The 18,358-nt window shown below is 38.8% G+C and overlaps 1 protein-coding gene across 7 annotated transcripts in view; it reads left to right on the top strand.

The window, feature by feature from the left end:
• Positions 1 to 18,358, top strand: part of nfia (nuclear factor I/A) — a 155,381-nt gene that overhangs the window by 29,463 nt on the left and 107,560 nt on the right. For 5 of the 7 annotated variants that reach the window (XM_053238113.1, XM_026925943.3, XM_053238114.1 and 2 more), the window contains exon 2: positions 9,529 to 10,057. In XM_053238113.1, the coding sequence (XP_053094088.1) occupies positions 9,529 to 10,057 (529 nt within the window). Of the gene's footprint in view, positions 1 to 3,615; positions 4,838 to 9,528; positions 10,058 to 18,358 lie in introns of those variants that run through there. The other 2 variants (XM_053238115.1, XM_053238118.1) reach the window with 2 other exon arrangements.

Raw genomic sequence — 18,358 nt, 5'->3', positions numbered from 1 at the left:
GCGTCTGGGGAAGACTTAAACAATTAACACAAAAAGATTAGGATATATTGTACAAATGCCTGCAGTATATTTTTTAAAGAAAGGGCTATACCTCATTTCTATAGATTGTATTACTGGAACCGTTTTGATAGGGAACATAATAGGACATTTCTTTGGAAGACCTTCATCAGCAGAATTTTACCAACCTCTATGTTATTACTGAAGCACACTGCAGTTATTTGTTGTGGCTTATTGCATTTATTGATATTTAATTTGCATACATCAAGTTCCTAATTGCAATTGACTTTTTGTCCATGTTTATATCTTTGAAGAATTCCATAATAGAGATGTACATGCATATGGAGCTGCGTTTTGTCCATATTAAACTATCAAACACAGACGACTCATCCAAGAATTAAGTAACAGTAAAGTAAAGTGACTGAACCATAATGTATAGCTTATTAGAGTATGGTAATTAGTCATATTATTAATGAATTATAGTTTAATATTATTAAGATTTAAGTTTAGATTTTATTGAAACAGTCTAAGAAAATTTGTAGAAATTTATTGAGCCAGCTTTAAGGTATACTTCATAAAAGTTGTAGACTACTGAGATATCACTTAATTACTATTGATGAATATTTCCAAAACTAAACTGCCATCTACATGCAACTGACTGTAATATTATTTCATTTATTCATCTTCCTTAACAGATCACGGTTGATCTGGAGCTTATCCCGGGAACACAGAAATGAGGCTTAGTCGTAGAGTTTAGAAGTAGTATTGATAATTCTTACTTAAATATTAGTCGTCCACTTTTGTAGACCTTTGAAAACAACTGTTTCTTTGTAAAGAATGATTGTAGTGCTTGAAATAATAAGTGGGCTCTTTAATGACAATGTCATGACATGACATGTCATTCAACACATAGGCTTAAAAGAAGCAAGAAGCATAATCAAAATTCAATGAGCAAGGCCCTTTGCAGCTTGTCTCTGATAAGGCTGCAGGGCACATAAAGAAATCCCCAGTGTTGAATGAACTCTGTGTTCATTTGTGTCCAGCTGGACTTACATGAAACACTGCAGGTGTTAATTCAACATGGGGGGATTCTGTATAGAGTCAAGGCTTTTGTCTGGAGATTCGCTGCAGCTTCCTGTTAACCACAAAAAGTAGGTTATGGCTATGTCCCAGATGCACACTACTGCACTAAATAGTGACTGAAAATAGTGTGACAGCTAACAGTGGTTGCCTGTTGTGCCTTACTATCTTAACGTATAATACACTCTCATATGTGTGAAGCTTGGAGCACTGTTATGCCTTCCAGAGTGAAAAAAAAACTTGTTTTGACTCTCGAAAATGACATGAACTGCAGTATTTGGACAGTTCGCTTCCATCTGCGTTTGTTTTCCTCGCACTGTTGTCGAATTTCTTACAGCTTAAAGCGTGCAGCTTTAAAAACAGCAAGTTTCCACACATCAAAAATGAAGCGCTTCATCTTTATAAAGCTTCTGCATGAATAGCCACTTTTACCACTGTTCTTATTTTAAAATTAGTAGTCTATTAAAAATAATGCGACACAACATGCTGCCAGCTGCTTAATGAGAGACCCTGTGGACTATCTTAAGATAAACACCAGCCAGTGTTTCGAAAAAAAAGCCTTATTTATAAATAAGATGTCTCCATCCTCTATTAGTATGCAGTTGCAGTTTACCGTCTAAAAACTGTACGTTATGGATATTTACTCATAAACGCGACCGGGCCGGTGTGGTTTTAGGCTCCTGTGAAATATGTGACCGGCACTTTTTTTTTCTCTGACGCGAAACTCGTCCAATGGAATCCAGGAGGCGCGCTGTGTTCCGAAATGTCAACCAATCACAGAGCAGCTTCACCTAGCCCGTAAACACACACACACACACACACACGCACGTGCACCTGCAGCAAGTTAGGGTGACCATGGGTACGACTGAAAGCGGATTTTGGCCGTAGCACATGCGTCTCAGTGTGCAGTCTGAGTTACATTCTAAGATTTCAACAAAGTCTAAAGGCTTATATTCAACTGTAATCTTAGTGATATTAAAAAGCATTTGATGTCGCATACTCTCTGAAAAAAAAAGGAAATCTATAACCTCTTCTGGTGGGATATTTAAATGTTGTGTGGAACTCTACAGCAGAGAGGGTTCCGTGTAGAAACCTCCTCGAAAACCCAAAGAATCATTAACTATTCAAAGAATCCTTGAAGAACAACTGCATCATATCCTACTGAGGTCAAATCAATAGTTACCGCAATTAAATCTCACTTTTGATTTCTTAAGGTAGTACATGTAGCAGGCAGAAGTTGCGGAGCTCAGGAGCACTTGCTAGGGGGCGCCCCCAGTAGACTTACACCGGAAAAAGATCAGGGAGAAATCCGGGGCAAGACGCCACATACTCCGTCTGAAAGACAAATGCTGCTACTTTATCTTTAATATCACTGAATAAGGTGTGCTGGAGTGCTTACCTTACTTCTCGCCAGTTTTTAAATATGTACGCTCTCAGAAAAAAAGATACCAAACTGTCCTGTGTATATTTTACCTGGGAACCTTTAAAAATAATTTCAAGTACACAATTAGACCTTAACGACTACTATACTCTGAAATCTAATCAAACATGTATCCAACATGTATCTAAAAGAACATGTACCCTTTATAATACCATCCCAAATGAAGTAAAAGTACAGTTTGGTACCTTTATTTCTGAGAGTTATGGTGTTAGGAATGCAACTGAATGCTTACTGAAATGTACCTGAGAAACTACGTGATTAACAGTATATGGTGCAATATTAGCAGTTCTTTCTAGGCAAAGTATCTTCTAATTATGAGGATGTAACAGGAAGTGCTAAAGTTTAGTCTAAAGTTGACCTTGTTGTTTGTTAATTAGCCAGGAGTGTTCTAGACCGGTTGTTAATATTCTGTTGTTGTTTTTGTTTTGTTTTGTGTTTTTTAAATACATATAGGCCTATATATCGTTTTTTTTTTGTTTTTTTTTTTTACATCATAGGCTATATTAATTATTAATGTAGGTGACGCACTGATATATCTTTTTTGTGTTTAAAACTGGCAGGTATTGGTCACTTTTTTAACATTAGCCAAAGTCTATGTGCGCCAGTTTTTAGACTTTTATAGTTATAATCTTTATTTTCATTATGCTGTCCAAAGTTGTTGCTGATTTGGATGTCCATGATGTGGCCTGATATCTAATTTTCACCTACAGTGCGACAGGAGTATTGAACACATAAGTTAAGGAGGACTGAGCTGTTTTTTGAATAGAGTTATCGGAGTTTTTAATCCAAATCCGATTGTGGTAACCTTACCCCATATCACACAGTGTGTGTACACAGTCTGTGCTACCGGTCTTCATAACCTGTCTCTTCTCTCCCTCGTCCTTTCCTACGTTTAAGCACTGCACTTGGGAGCGTTTTTGCGATTAAAGGCTCGTTTAACTTGATTGACTCTGTATAAAAAAATAAAAGCAGAGTATAGACTAAAAGAGTGGCCCAATGCACTAGTGTTCATAACACCATGTAAATCCTAGCATGTGCTGTTAGCTCACAGAAGCCGCTTTGGACATTGTTGTAAAGGAAGTGTTTTTAGTTATCGAAGTACTTCGCGACCTGGTGCTCGGAATCCAGTCGCCTCGGTTTACGCTAGACTAAAGCAGGGTTAGAAGAGGGCTAAACGGCGGTGTTGTCCCGCCTGAGCCTCGGTGGGAGTCGCCGGTGCGGAGGGCGCTGTGCTGCTGAGGGACGAAGGAGCGGAGAGTTTCTCCTCCGGGCAAAAGTGAAGTGTGAGCTCGGCGCGGGACTGCGGCTCGTCTCCGCTCTCCGGGACTTGAGCTCACTTTGCTCTTTATTTTCCCTCTTTCTCAGGCTGACACTGCAACGACGACACAGGACCGGTGCCGGCTTTTATTTATTTATTTATTTATATATATTTTTGCAACAGGCAACTTGTCTTGTGTCGTTCTTCGAGGATCTTGCTGTGATCTCCGTGAAACCCCCTGTTTTCTGAAGCTCCGGCTCGGCTGAAGCCTCGATCGCCGCATGCCTGCGAATGCAATGGTTTGGTTTAACGCAAACGATCAACAGCCCGGCTCTGCGAGATACAAAAGTGCGACTCTGAGTTTTTCCAAAGCATCCGGAGGACTTTTTATATGACAGTCTTTGTTTTTTCTGAACACGCGAATGAAATGCAGGATAAAACGATCGCTTTCTTTCGGTGATTTTTGACACCGCTCTGTGTGTCTCTGCGCGCGCGTGCGCGCGCGTTTATTTTTCGCCTCTCTCCGCCACGGGACAGTTTCAGCTCAGCACCACAGACCGTGTCTTTTGCTCAAAGTTGTGTGATGGTTTCGGTTGTAAAGCGGAGGCTTTTAACGGCGGACAGAGTCCGGTAGCGGCTGGTGGAGAGTGCGGTGGGAAGCCGCGCGCGCGACTCGAGGCGGGGTTAAAGTTCATCACGGAGCGCTGAGGCAGCGCCGCTCGCGCTTCGCTACAGTCGGAAATGTGAAAGCAAGCAAGAAGCAGCCTTTATTTTTTCCCCTCTCTCCCTTTTCTGTCTGTCTCTTCTTTTTTTCTTTTTCATACACACACGTACACACACACACACACACAGGCGGACGCTGCGATCACAAGTAAACGGACACACACACACACACACACGCGCGCTCACACACACACACTCACACATCAACACGTACATACATAAACACGCCGATTCGTTACAGTTATCCAAACATACATACATACATACGTACATACATACATACATACACTTCCCAAATTCGAGCACCAGATATGTATTCTCCGCTATGCCTAACACAGGTAAGTGACATTTTTGTGTGTGTCTTACTACATTTGTTTTTGTTTTTGCTGTATTTGTGCTTTGTGTATGTTTCCTGTGCGGGACAGCTCTGCGTAGACTACGGGGCTTACCATGGGTTTGAGACTGGAGTAACTTTATGTCCAGCAGCATTCCTGCTCTGACAGAGTAAACTCGCACATGGCGGATGGCGCCCACCTCACCTAATATTTGCACACACACTCATATGTTGGGCTTTTTAACGTTACACTTCGGTGCAGAAGAATGCCTTCGTCAGACTATTTAAAACCGCGAGTGTGACAATTATTTCGAGCTGAAGGTGTGCGCGGTCTCGCCAACTTTTTGCTTTTTAGTCTGGGATTTCTTTCCTGTAGTTTTATGACGAGCTCATCATAAAGAGTGGACTTCGCGCTTGTTACTTTGTTTGGCGACTCGGCTGTAGCAAAACTTAAGCTAAACCTAGGACACACACTTTATGACTCAGGCTGTTTCACAGATGACCGGAGAAGTCCAGGTTGCGTTGCCAAAATATCCACACAGCTCGAGTGACTGTTCATGCATACAACAGTGAAAAAAATAGAACACATAACCTGTACACTTTTTTTTGTTTAATATCATAACCTGATCAGCTCTTAGGACTTGAGAAAAACACTGACTTTATGTCCTTTTACTGGGGACTCTAAGGCTTAAGGAGTAAGGAGCCAGTAAAGGAAAAAAGCAGGCTGTTAATTTCTGGCCTTTTTCTCCTGACCACTTTGGTCAAACAGTAATTGGAACCTTACAGAGTCATTCCTGCACTGGCTGTCAGGTGCTGTCCGACTTTAAGTTAACTTATTTTGTAAAGATAGGTCTTGTATATGTAACACAATTTAGGAGCGAAGGCTAGTGAATAAGTGAGGTAACAAGGCTTTAATTGTGAAAGAGGCCAAATTCTGAGGTGTATTCCAGTATGAAGGGGTCTGATGAATTTTTGTATAGATGGGATAATCAAAATTGAGCAAGACATCCAGAACGATTTTGCTTTTTACCTTTTATCATATTTATAAGCTACCATGCATTAGGTATAGCACATTTCTTTGGAAAAATTAGACTCGCCAAGTTATTTCTGTGAATTTATAAATAGATCTCTAACAGTGGGACTGCAAGTTAGAAAAGGCCCTCCAACACATTCTAATATCAAGCATTTTTATTTATAATTTATCTATTTGTTTTTTTTTTACTAGAGATTAACTACTTTGATATCATTCACACATTCATTTTCCCCAGGTCTTGAATAATTATGTATTGATATTTTTTATTTCAGTATTACTCACACATTTGACAACAATAATATTCATATATTCTTCCATGTCTGTCCATTGCAGCAACAATATTTCTAGATTAAAAAGAAATCAATTTTGTGAGACTTAAACGAGCTGATATAGAAAGGATTTTTTTCCCTCAATTGTGATGGATAAATTAGTGATATATAATGGAACACAGCTTACAGTGCTTCTGAATTGGTTTGAGGTTTTTTTGGACAGCATTAAAATGATTGCGCTGTAAGAACATGCTCTTGCATCGATTAAGTGCTCAGAGGAGATGTCCAGCGTTGTCTGTTTTGGTGCAGGCTGAAGACGTTGTGTTATGTGTCAGTTATTGTCTTTATAGGTTTTAACATTGCTCTGTTAGCATCACAGATCCTTGACTGACCATTTGAATTGAGGAAAATGAATAATATGATTATTATAATATTACATATAATACATTATTACATTACAGACAAACAAATTAACATTCTTAGCCATCAGATAATTTAGAAACTGCAACACACAATTACATATATATATATATATATATATATATATATATATATATATATATATATATATATATATATATATATATATACACACACATATATACATACATATATATTAAATTTTTTGGCAGCTCACAGGTGAACTTAACGGTTTTAACTCCTCTGTCTTTTCGGCCCCAGTGGCACTATTGTTCTATATGGAGGCCCTGCGATAGGACAGGAGAATCAGGTCAGTTCACTTCAGGAGTCTGGGAGAAAAATCTTTGACTTAGTCGAGCCAGTTTACATTATTGCCTTGCTGTCTGTGGTGTGTGTTATGTGTGTGTGTGAGCGAAGAACGGACGCGCTGTATTTGGGCTGCTTCTCACCCCTCTGTAAGAAGAGCACCATTCGCCAACAGTTTCCCCTGAACTGCGTTTACTTCCATGGGGAGACGTGCAACAAAAGGAGAAAGTGAGCCCTGTCGACTCCCTCATAATTAGGCCTCTGTGATGTCGAGTGAGAGGGGAGAGTAACTACAGGACAGGATTACTATTATTCCTGTTTTAAATGACAGTTTTTGTTGAGTTATGGGGGGAGGCCTGTTATTTAGAGACACTGCAGCCATCTCTAAGGTGCACAGAGGTAGTTCACTTTAACTTTTTTAAACTACTGTTTTAACTATAGGGTCAGTTTCTGCAATTTGGACATCATTAATAATTTGTATTCTTATAATATCATATGTGCTCAGATAAAAAAATTGCTTACATATACATTTGTAAAAAAAAATGCATTTTCCATAGTTATCTAAAGACATGAAATATTATGCATATGTAGCATGCATTCAATAACAGTAGATATCTGGCATTGGGATTAACGTTTATTAGAATTTGGGTTGAATTATTTTGAAGGGTCAGTGATGACGGATTTATGCTTGTGATTCAAAATGAACCTAAAACATGCCATAGTAAGAAAATGCCTAGAGAGATGGAAATATTAAAAAATATTTTTAAATTATTCATATTAATATTTTGTAATCTTAAAGGGAACATGGGTGTTGTTTCTGTTGCTCAACCACACATGCACACAGACACACACACACACACACACACACACGTCTCTACAGTCGTACCTAAATCTCCCATATCAGAGTTTAAATAAATAAATGTCACTATGAAGATAAATTAGTTAGATTAGTGATGTTATTAATTTTATGCTTTATAGTAATGTAAGCATTATGACTATTGATTGCTGTAGTCTATTGATTATGACTAAGCTTTACTAAAAGTATCTAATTTGACCACTGTTATAACCCTGAAGAACTCTTTAGTTTTATGCTAAGCATGTGTATGACTGTTTATAGGAATTAAGCAACAGCAATGTAAAGTTTATGTAATAAAATATATATAGCAAAAGTCTAGTCTGTTCAGACTCATATTATAATGGGCAATATTCAAATTTTTGTAGTATTTCACTCGGTTCTGCGCACATAAAATCGAAGGCGCCCTTTGCTCACTTGCTGGCAAGCCGTTTATGCTCACTCTGTGGCTTCTGGGGCATGTAACACTGCTAAGGGTGTTTGTAGAAATGCTATTTTACTGATTGGCAGGTTGCCAGTATTCTTTGTATTTTGTTTAATATCTGTTCTGTGTAAAATTTCCCTGTATTTAAAGTCAGGCTCATATTAGTTATTTGCCTAATTAATAGCTCTACGAATCTGTAGTTTAGAGTTATAAAGCTTTGACTGACTGCTCATAGTATGGTCCTGATGTAATGGTTTTTGACTTGGAGAGAGAAAAAAGGAAAAATGTACATTCTCTCATTCAGTGGGTCAAATGAGTGCTGTGCCAGTAGCAGTGATTGTTGTGTGAAAAGACACCAAAAGATAGTGCTGCAACCTTTCTTAATCTGGTATAGAATACTGATATATCATTAGAACAAAGTATAAGTAATGGATTATGAAAAGAGGAATAATTAAACTGGAGCAAGTAGTGCAAAAAATAAAAACAAAAAAGGGTAAGGTTGTTTTTTGTACTTGTTGAAATTTTTTTGTATCAATTTTTGATTTTATAATAATAGCAAGGTTAACCAAAATCTGTTCACATACTGTACCTTCTCCATGCACACACGCTCGAAACTGAAAAAAACACCAGGCTTCTCTCGGATAATGTAGGATCAGTGCTGTTTCAGTGCTGTTCTGGAACAGCATGTGTGTATCTGTGTGGTGCGCATACATACATACATAGATATATATCGATCTATCTATGTATGTGTATATATATGTGTGTATATTTTTATATGTCTATATGTGTGTGTGTATATATATATATATATATATATATATATATATATATATATATATATATATATGTATATGTATGTATATACAACTTTACAGAGAACAGATAAAAATAGCTGGTCTGATTTCCCTCTTTGGTTGTTTCCTTTTCTTGGCCCTGGCAGACCCTTACAGACCCACATTCTTGCCAGTGAGCCAAGATACGGCGTAGACAGGCCTTACACACACAAACACACACACACACACATGCTGAAACCCTCAGCTCACAGACCCTCTCCTCTTATTGAGGGCTTCCCTATGCTAATAAAGCTCATGGAATTTAAATATAAAAATTATGAATTAATGGTGTTACACCACCCCATAATTACAAACATACTTACCGGTGTGTATGCATTCTTCATGTGTACGTGGTATATATGTTAATACAATAGAGAGAAAATTACATTCCATAAATAGAAACATTTGTGCACTAACAATTACAGGTTTCGCAAGTTCTCCAGCAATTATCATTTTCATTCAACAGCGTATGTGAGATGATTTGTGATGCTAAGTTTTTGTGCAAGCTTCTTTTTTTCTTTCCTGCCCTGATTTTCTTCTCCGCTGCTTGTTTGCAGGATGAATTCCATCCTTTCATCGAAGCACTGCTGCCCCACGTGCGTGCGTTCGCCTACACTTGGTTTAACCTGCAGGCCCGCAAGCGAAAGTACTTCAAGAAGCACGAGAAGCGCATGTCCAAGGAAGAGGAGCGCGCTGTGAAGGACGAGCTGCTGAGCGAGAAGCCTGAGGTCAAACAGAAGTGGGCGTCGCGGCTGCTGGCCAAACTGCGCAAGGACATCCGGCCCGAGTTCCGCGAGGATTTTGTGCTCACCGTGACGGGAAAGAAGCCTCCGTGCTGTGTGCTCTCCAACCCCGACCAAAAAGGCAAGATGAGGAGGATCGACTGCCTGCGCCAGGCAGACAAAGTGTGGCGATTGGACCTGGTCATGGTGATTTTATTCAAAGGTATTCCCCTTGAAAGTACTGATGGCGAGAGGCTGGTTAAATCACCGCAGTGCTCGAACCCAGGGTTGTGCGTGCAGCCGCATCACATAGGAGTTTCTGTTAAGGAGCTGGACCTGTACTTGGCCTACTTTGTACATGCAGGTAAGTCCCTTTTCATGCTGGGTTAGATGTTGTTATCAAAATACATGAACAATACTGTGTTATCGTTGTGTGCGTTAAATGTATAAATGTATTTACACTGCCCCCCAGGGTTAAGTCTCACGTGGTATGTCAGTCTTATTATTGTCTCCGAAAGTTTTTCTGGTGTGTTATATTAACACCGAAATGCACTCTTCCTACAAACACTCTCATATACAGATACAATTCTTATCAGCAGTAATAAAACAGTAATCTAGAGGAAACAAGACAACTGTCATGTCTCCTTCTCACACAGCACAGATTTTCTCAGCACTACAGAATATGGTGGTTCTCTCTGGTTTACCAGTGTACACATTTTTCGCTAGCTAAATGAAGTTTATCAAAGTGGTTAATTTAGCTCTGATTATTTTCTAACCCTATAAAACTGCTAATGATCATATAATTTGAGCTAAAATTCCATTTTTATGTAATGTATTTGATTAGAAAAACAATATTGTAACAGCTCTTATATCCAATCTACTGCTTGCTGCGAAAAATGGATTAACTCCAGCTAAGTTGACTCCCGTCATGGTTTATCCTATACATGAAGCTCTGAAACGGAGAAGGCCAGTGCAAATATCTTATGGAGAGACTGTTAATTGGCAAGAGGCAGCAGGGGATCTGTCTTGTTCTGACAGCAACACAAACACAAGCTTTCACTTGGAAGGAAGGCGCTTCGTTTCATCAGACAAACCTCAATTACTTTCATTTCCTCCTGCTCACAAATTGTTGTTCTAAAGCCAGAGTGAGTTGGCAGCTAATGCCCATTTTATTGGTGGAAGGAAAGAAAGACCCCCCTCCCCAACTCCCCCAATTCCCACCTCCACACTAATATTTCTGTTGTGACAAAAGTATGAAGATATTTCCTTCAACTCTTGATTAACACAGATGAACAAAGCTGCAAGCATATCTTTTTAGGACTGCCTGAGAAAATGGTGTTTTCTTGCAGGTTGGAAAAAGTGCAGTGATTCACTGTGATTATTTGGAGCACTGCAAGAGCACTAGAGTTCATAAGGATTTTGTCTAAGGTTGTATGATATGGATGAACCTGTGAAAACTGGTCTGTATTAATTTGCTCAGAATCACACAAGAAAAGAGACATATTTATTGTGCTCAAAAAAACAGAAAAGTCATGTTTCATTGGAGTGCTCATTTGCATATTGCTTGTGTCTGTGATATCAGTATCACAAAGGCCAATATTGCACTAACAATTAACAACAATATGTTTGTGAAGATTTGCGCTTGAACACACCACACTGTGGCTGTAATTCATTTCTTCAGAGATTCTGAATCCTCAGATTTAATGGTCAAACAAAAAGAGTCTGATCCTGCTAACATCTGAATGGCTGGAGTCCTGAAAAGTAAAAGAAAACAAGTGTTTTACAAAGTGGAGCTACTGTTATTGCTCTGCTGCTTTCTCTTTCTCACACACACACACACACACACACACACACACCTGCTGTGTCTCTCTTTCTCTATTTTTTCCTCCATCTTGAGGCACATACAATCTGATCAAGTTTCCTCCTCTGTCTTATTTAAAGCAGGGGAGCATTGCTGAAGCTGCTGTGATTAAAAGCCGTTTGAAGAGAGGCTGACCTCATGCTCACATGGCCAAAGTGGTGGGTTTTAGGGGCACATGGAAGCAGTAATTAAATCTCCTACCACTGCATTCATGACACTCATAATAATCAAAAAAGTTACATTTTTACACCATATTTTATGTAGTTAGTTGAATGGTGGAATTCCATTAGCCATTCAGCAGCCAATTCTAATGTGCGTACTTATCATTTGTACTTATTGCTATTGAAGGTTTAATACTTTAATACTTGCACTTCTGCGGTATCACCTAGAAAAAACCAAGACACCCTCAGTCCCTGCACAGGGCTACAGGCTAATTTATAGCCAGTGGGTGTCACAGGGGAAAGGTTGTGGCTTAAGATGTTAGGGTCACGACCCTATTTGAAGGCATTTGACCTCTTAGATAAACAGCCACTCTCATTAGCCGCCAGTCGGTGCTTTGGTTCTTGCTTGCCCTTTGACCTCTAGTTAAAACAGGTGGTTTTGTTAGGAATAGAGTGCAAGACCGCTTTTAAACCTTTTAACTAGGAGATACTATAGCCATGTAGATGTCAACTTAAGCTGCAGCCAGTGACTGTTTTCTTTTCAAAAAGTCTGGTTCATGGCTTGTGCCACATTTTGAGCTTTTTTGTTAATCAATCAACGAGCTTTAATAGTTAAAACTGTACTAATCTGAACAGAAATCCTGATTTGATTGATCTGAAGGTCAGGTTCAAGTTATAAAGCTTCAACTTAAGTGTTGTATGTGTTGTATGTAAAGAATTGAACTAACTTTTAATACATATTGTGCATTAGATGTAAAAAAAAAAAAAAAAAAAAAGGTAAGTCTTGCATCTGATTAAAATGTAAAAAGATGACTAAAATTATGTAGGACACAGACTCATAAGGGAAAAAAAAATCACTGCTTTTTTCATGATGGTGTTTCCATCCACAGAACTGTCGCTGACTCAATGTTTTTTGTTTTTCGCACCATTCTGTGTAAATTCTAGTCACTGTTGTGTGTGAAATTGCCACGCGATCAGTAGTTTCTGAAATACTCAAACATCTGGCACCAATGCCCATGCCACGGTTAAAGTCACAAAGATCACACTTTTCCCCATTTAACTGTGTAAATGTTTGTGTTTATGTGATGACATGATATAAATGTGAGTGTTTGTGAGAGCAGTTGGTGGTTTGTAAAATGCAAATGTCAATTTGTTTTTTAAACATTTTTTTAGTCATATTTTGAATGTTGCTTGCCAGATCAGCTTGCTAGTTTTATACACTTTTTATACACTTTTTTATACACGTTTTCAGGATTCGGTGAAGAGATGTGAGAGAGAAAAGGAGGACAAGAAGGATATAGGGATAGAAATAGACAGTAACTGTTGACCAAAATATTTAACTTGATGAATGTAAATAGTCTAACTAGAGTTAGAGCAGTTAATGGAAGACGGGAAGTATTGTGTAACAGATTAGAAATTAGCAGCTGGTGTAGTACACATTCATCACTGAGTAATATTAAATATTTCTACAATGTGGACCTCACTAAAATTTCTGGTTGTAGCCCTGACTGCATTACCACAGGACAATTTAAAATGTAAACTTTAAAGTGTTGCTTATTTGTCTGAGTGTGACATGGGAAACCCTGTACAGTTTCAGTTGTTTATTGAACAATATTTCCATTTGATTCGTGTCTGTTTTCACCCGTGCTCACACAATGGAAGGATACTGCTGATTTAAAAAGATAACAGCACAGTCAGGACGTATGTGTACGTTTAGAGGGAAGCTGATATATTTTTGTATTGCGCTTACCTTATCTGACCTGGGAACTGTTTGCATGGTGAACAGTTGCAAATATGGCTGACCCACTTTGCTCAGAGCACTTACAGGGTATTTTTCAGCATACACCTTTTTAAACTAGTTAATTCAATGATGCGTTCCTGAAGGAACACTGCATTCAAGCTTCAGCACAACTTAAAAGTTAGTTTTAATTCTTGCTAAGAGAATTTGTGCCTAAAATTACAAAGCTTTTGTGAGTAGAGGGGCTTAACTGTGATAAAAATGAAACAGACCACTGTATTTTCGGTAGTCTTGTTTCTGCAGTAGCAGAAAGACACAAGTGTCTCTGTACGTCCTGGCCTGTATTGAGTTGCAGCCGTTTTGTGTTTCCCTTTCTTTCCACAGGCAGAGGAATAATAATAATTTGGATCTATTTAAGGCTATTGTGGGATGAACCACAAGCTTTGTTGTGGTTACTGCAGTACACATTGTGGGAAGGGACCCCCTGCCCTCACGCTGCTTCACTCACTTCTGTCTCTCATTCTCTCCTTCCTCTTGCCACCAACCAGCATGGTTACAGCAAAAACCACCATGCCATCATACTGCTTCACACACGCACACACACACATTTGTCTTTCTATCTTTCTGAGGACCTTCCACTGATATAATTATTTATGCAGCTAGTTAATGCTATGTCTACGCCTAAATCTGACCCAGGCCCTAACCTCGGTAACGAGAAAGAAACCTTTAATTCTTTTTTAATATAAAAGTTGTTTAAAGTTTGTTAAAAAACAAACAAACAGTCAGATATTCCTATGCTTGTGGGGACATTTGTTCCCTGACAAGCTATAAAATCATGCATACACACACACACACATTCATTACCATTCATTACAAATGAGCTCGGGTTCATTCATAAAAATAAATTCGAGGCACAGTGAGTGCTCGGTTCACATTGTAGCTGAGAAGCTCTCGTCTGGCACATGCCCAGTGTTAAAGAACAGGCCACGATCAAATGATAGTATTCAGCACTGCCGCTTTTAATATCAGTGATACGACCCCCATTTGAAACACTTTTCCTACAACATGATTTGATTAAATGAAGCAGATAAGGTTCTAGTGGGGAGGAAATGCTGTAAGTTTCGGCGAACAGCGTGCGCCTTTGCTGGGTGAATTTCTCATAAGGCTGATTGCATGGCAAATTCGTGTAATCTGTTTAATGTCTATTGTCAGTGCTGATCTCGCTCTGCAGATTTGGACCACATTCTCTGGCTGCAGTCTGAGAGCTTTATACGTCAACCATCACAAGACAAAAAAAAAAAACTGCTGAGGTTTTTTTCTGCATCATTTTTAGACCACTTTTGTGATTACGCACACAGAGCTCACACACAGATGTGCCTTTCTTTCTTTCTTTCTTTCTTTCTTTGTTTCTTTTTCTCTTTCTTTCTTTCTTTCTTTCTTTCATGGTTTTTTAAAAACATTTATGCACTACATTTTCTCCATATGTTCCTGCATGTATACCCCATTAAGAGAGGAGCCAGCTGAGTGTAAGTCCTTTACATATGTGTGTATGGTGATGAGTGATGAGTCAGTGTCGAGTGCTGTGAAGTGTGAGAGGAGGTGTGTACCTGCACTGTAGGTCTCACTCCCGTCCCCCTGTGCAGTAGTCTTTTGCTAATTAGTTCTGTATTATCTCCCCAGTTGCCTCAGCACTCAGACACTGAGAGAGAAATAGACCCGCACTGCAATATCAGAGGAGAAAGAGTACCTACTGTTTATAATTTCTCTACCTACATACATTCACAGAATATAAAATACAAAATTATCTTTATAAGAATAAACATGTTATAAATTATATTAATAAATGGATGGAGGTTCTACATCAGTTGTGCAAGAACCTCCATCCATTTATTAATTTGAAAAACAAAAATCATCCAGTGAGTGGAAACACCTTGTTGAGGAGAGAGGTCAGAGGCGAATGGCCAGACTGGTTTGAGCTGACAGGAAGGCTACAGTAACTCAAATAACCACTCTTTACAACCACGGTGTGCAGAAGAGCATCTCACAACATATCAAACCTTGAGACAGATACAACAGCAGAAGTCCAGGAGACCAGCAAATTCTCTTCTGACCAGGCCTCGTCAGGCATCAGCGGGTAATTAAAAGCAACAAGAACATAGAGACATAGCTCCAGTCTAATCCGTAACCATAACAACAATTTTCTAATGGTAGCCTGTTAATGTCTGTGTGAGAAGGCAACTAGAAAGGCAACCAAACAAAATATTGAGTTTGCTCCTGTAGTGTCATTCCATTATGAGTTAGCAAATTATATCTAGCTTCTGATGAGTAGTCATGGTATAAAAGAGAAAAAAGAAAACTTCCAAATATATATATATATATATATGTATGTATGTATGTGTGTGTGTGTGTGTGTGTATGTATGTATATAAATATATATATATATATATATATATATATATATATATATATATATATATATATATATATATATAATATTTAAGTGTGTATGCATGTACACTGATTTTATCGCTAATCAGAGGCAGTCAGTCTATCTTGCCGAGATCACTGAGAGAGTCTTCTAGCAGCTCAGACTGTTCTAGTCTCTCACCAGACATCTCTTCCATTTCAGAACAGCAGCTTTGACTAACTTGTGAGAATAGAGCCTTTGTGCTCACATGCCATTCAACAAGAGTGCCATTGTCTTAAGGCTGGTAGCGAGAGATGCATTGCTGAGCCTATATTGCGAGAAACTTTGATTATATTAGGACTTGCTGAGGACTTCATTTGAAAAGTTTCTCATGTGATGTTGCATCCCAGAGGAGGAAAAGACTTTGCAACACCCCTAGTGAGAATTATCCTCCTTTCTTTTCTTTGTTTTCTGTTTTTTGGTCAGGTTCTTCTAACTGTGTAATCTGTTCCTATAGACTCCAGCACATAAACAATCGCGTTTCCTTCATCACCGGTGTACTAATACTTCTCTCATCAACCCAGCCAGGCTGGAAGATCCAAATGTCCTTCTGTATTTTTCCCCGTGGGTTGTTCAGATGGATTGATCTGTAACATGCACATCATTGCCTACTCTCTGTAATATCAATGCTTTCTGTCACGTGTGAGTGCTTGCCTGATGCCTGATGCTGTTGTCTATCGCTCAATACATTTTTCTCCCCTCGTTCATTACATAAGCACTGTGCATACCGGTTAGCCTTGCACACAATTCAGGGATCTGAAGTTCATTTTACACAGCCTAAAGCATTTCAGCATGCGTAATAAATAAATTTTAATACAGCATATACATATTTTAAATCCCAATCCAGTAGCCCTAATATCTTGAAAGGCATTTCCTGTCTGGGCACTATTGTGTGGCAGAGTCATTTTGGACGGGAGTATAAAAGAGAGCACAGACATGAAGCAGGACAGCTGTGGCTGTCTGCAGGGGAAAGTTGCTACAGATGGTGAAAGAAGTGAAAAATAAACTACCGTATGGCTGGTGGAATATAAAAGAAAGACTGGGTTTGGTGTTGAACAGGACCTTCTTCTCACGTTCTGTATCTGTATCTGTGTACGTCTGCTTGTGATTGGTCCTGTAATAAGGAATATGTTACCTAATTTGCTTCTCTGTCCACATAGCCTTTATTCCCATCTGCTCATCATTTCTCAACAGATTTATTTCTCTGTGCTGTAACTGACATGTGCTTGTTTTTCAAATTCCTTTCAATGTAATTAAATTTCATGACCTTCATATTTGCATTAGCAATACTGACACATTTATGTAAGACATAAAAATATCTCACTTGTTGGCTCATTATGTAGAGATAATATTGATTAAGTAGCTTATGCTTGTTTTATTAATAAACAACATTCCGTCCCACACCAAATCTTTCTCCTTTACCCAGCAGCTTAGCTGGTTTAAATGGAGGTCACTCAGCCTGAAGCTTTTGAGCGTTCGCTTCCTGGTTACTCCGGTAACCTTTTCTGCGACTGAGCAATGAAGAGCTGACCTGTTCCTCTTTGTGTTGTCCAGGGGGTATATTCGCATCTCAGCAAGAAAACTCTTTAGATCCTTTTGTCTGGCACATGAAGCTGTCGAACATATCAGTCTTATTTGACTGCAGCAGTTACACAGAGAGCAAAGTGAGATGCATTCTGGATTTAATTAAACCAGCGTTCATTTTGGCGCTTCAGTGTTAGTGAGCGAGTTGAGATTGGAGCAACGCTCTGCATACATTATGAAACGATCCAACCTTTCTGGGCTCTCTCCAGATGGTGGCCACTACAAAGCATCCATTTGCTAACAAAATGTTTGCTCTTTAAGCAAGGTTACTTGTCATCTTTGTTAGTTTCTTTTGTTTCCTTAGTGTTTACTTTTTTGTCAGATGTTGTTTTTAATAATTAAAATGGGTGAGGGTGGTGGGGTTGCAGGCTAAGTGTGGAACTGACTTTAAATTATTGAACTATTTATCCCCAGAAATGCCCTCAGCCTCTCCATCTGTCTGAGTTGGAGAAATATAAATAAATAAGTAAATATGGATATTAAGGCTACGTCCAGGCCTTGGAACTGCTTTTATTTGCCACGTTTTCGTTCTGTGGCAAGACAGCACTGAGTTACACGCCGCTTCACATTGGGGTAGAATGCCAAAATCATTCTTTAAGAGGCTTGTTAATGCTTAAGTGTAATGTCTTTTTAAGACAAAGTGTAGTAACAGTAACAGTATCTCTGCTTTTGGGTCTCAAGAATGACATCTGCAGCATAACCGATTATGTGGTGGTGAAAAAGGATCAGTGTGGATTTTTATATGTAATGTGTTGTTTACTTAACCAAAACAGAAATGTCTTTTAATGTAAGCCTTTATTTTTGGGTAGAAAATAATACACTAGTGAAGCTGTTGGGTGCAGCAGCAGTGCTGC

Source organism: Pangasianodon hypophthalmus, chromosome 11, assembly GCF_027358585.1.
Source record: "Pangasianodon hypophthalmus isolate fPanHyp1 chromosome 11, fPanHyp1.pri, whole genome shotgun sequence".
NCBI lineage: Eukaryota > Metazoa > Chordata > Actinopteri > Siluriformes > Pangasiidae > Pangasianodon > Pangasianodon hypophthalmus.
Note: the sequence above shows the minus strand (reverse complement) of the source record. Positions and strands in the feature narration are given on the sequence as shown.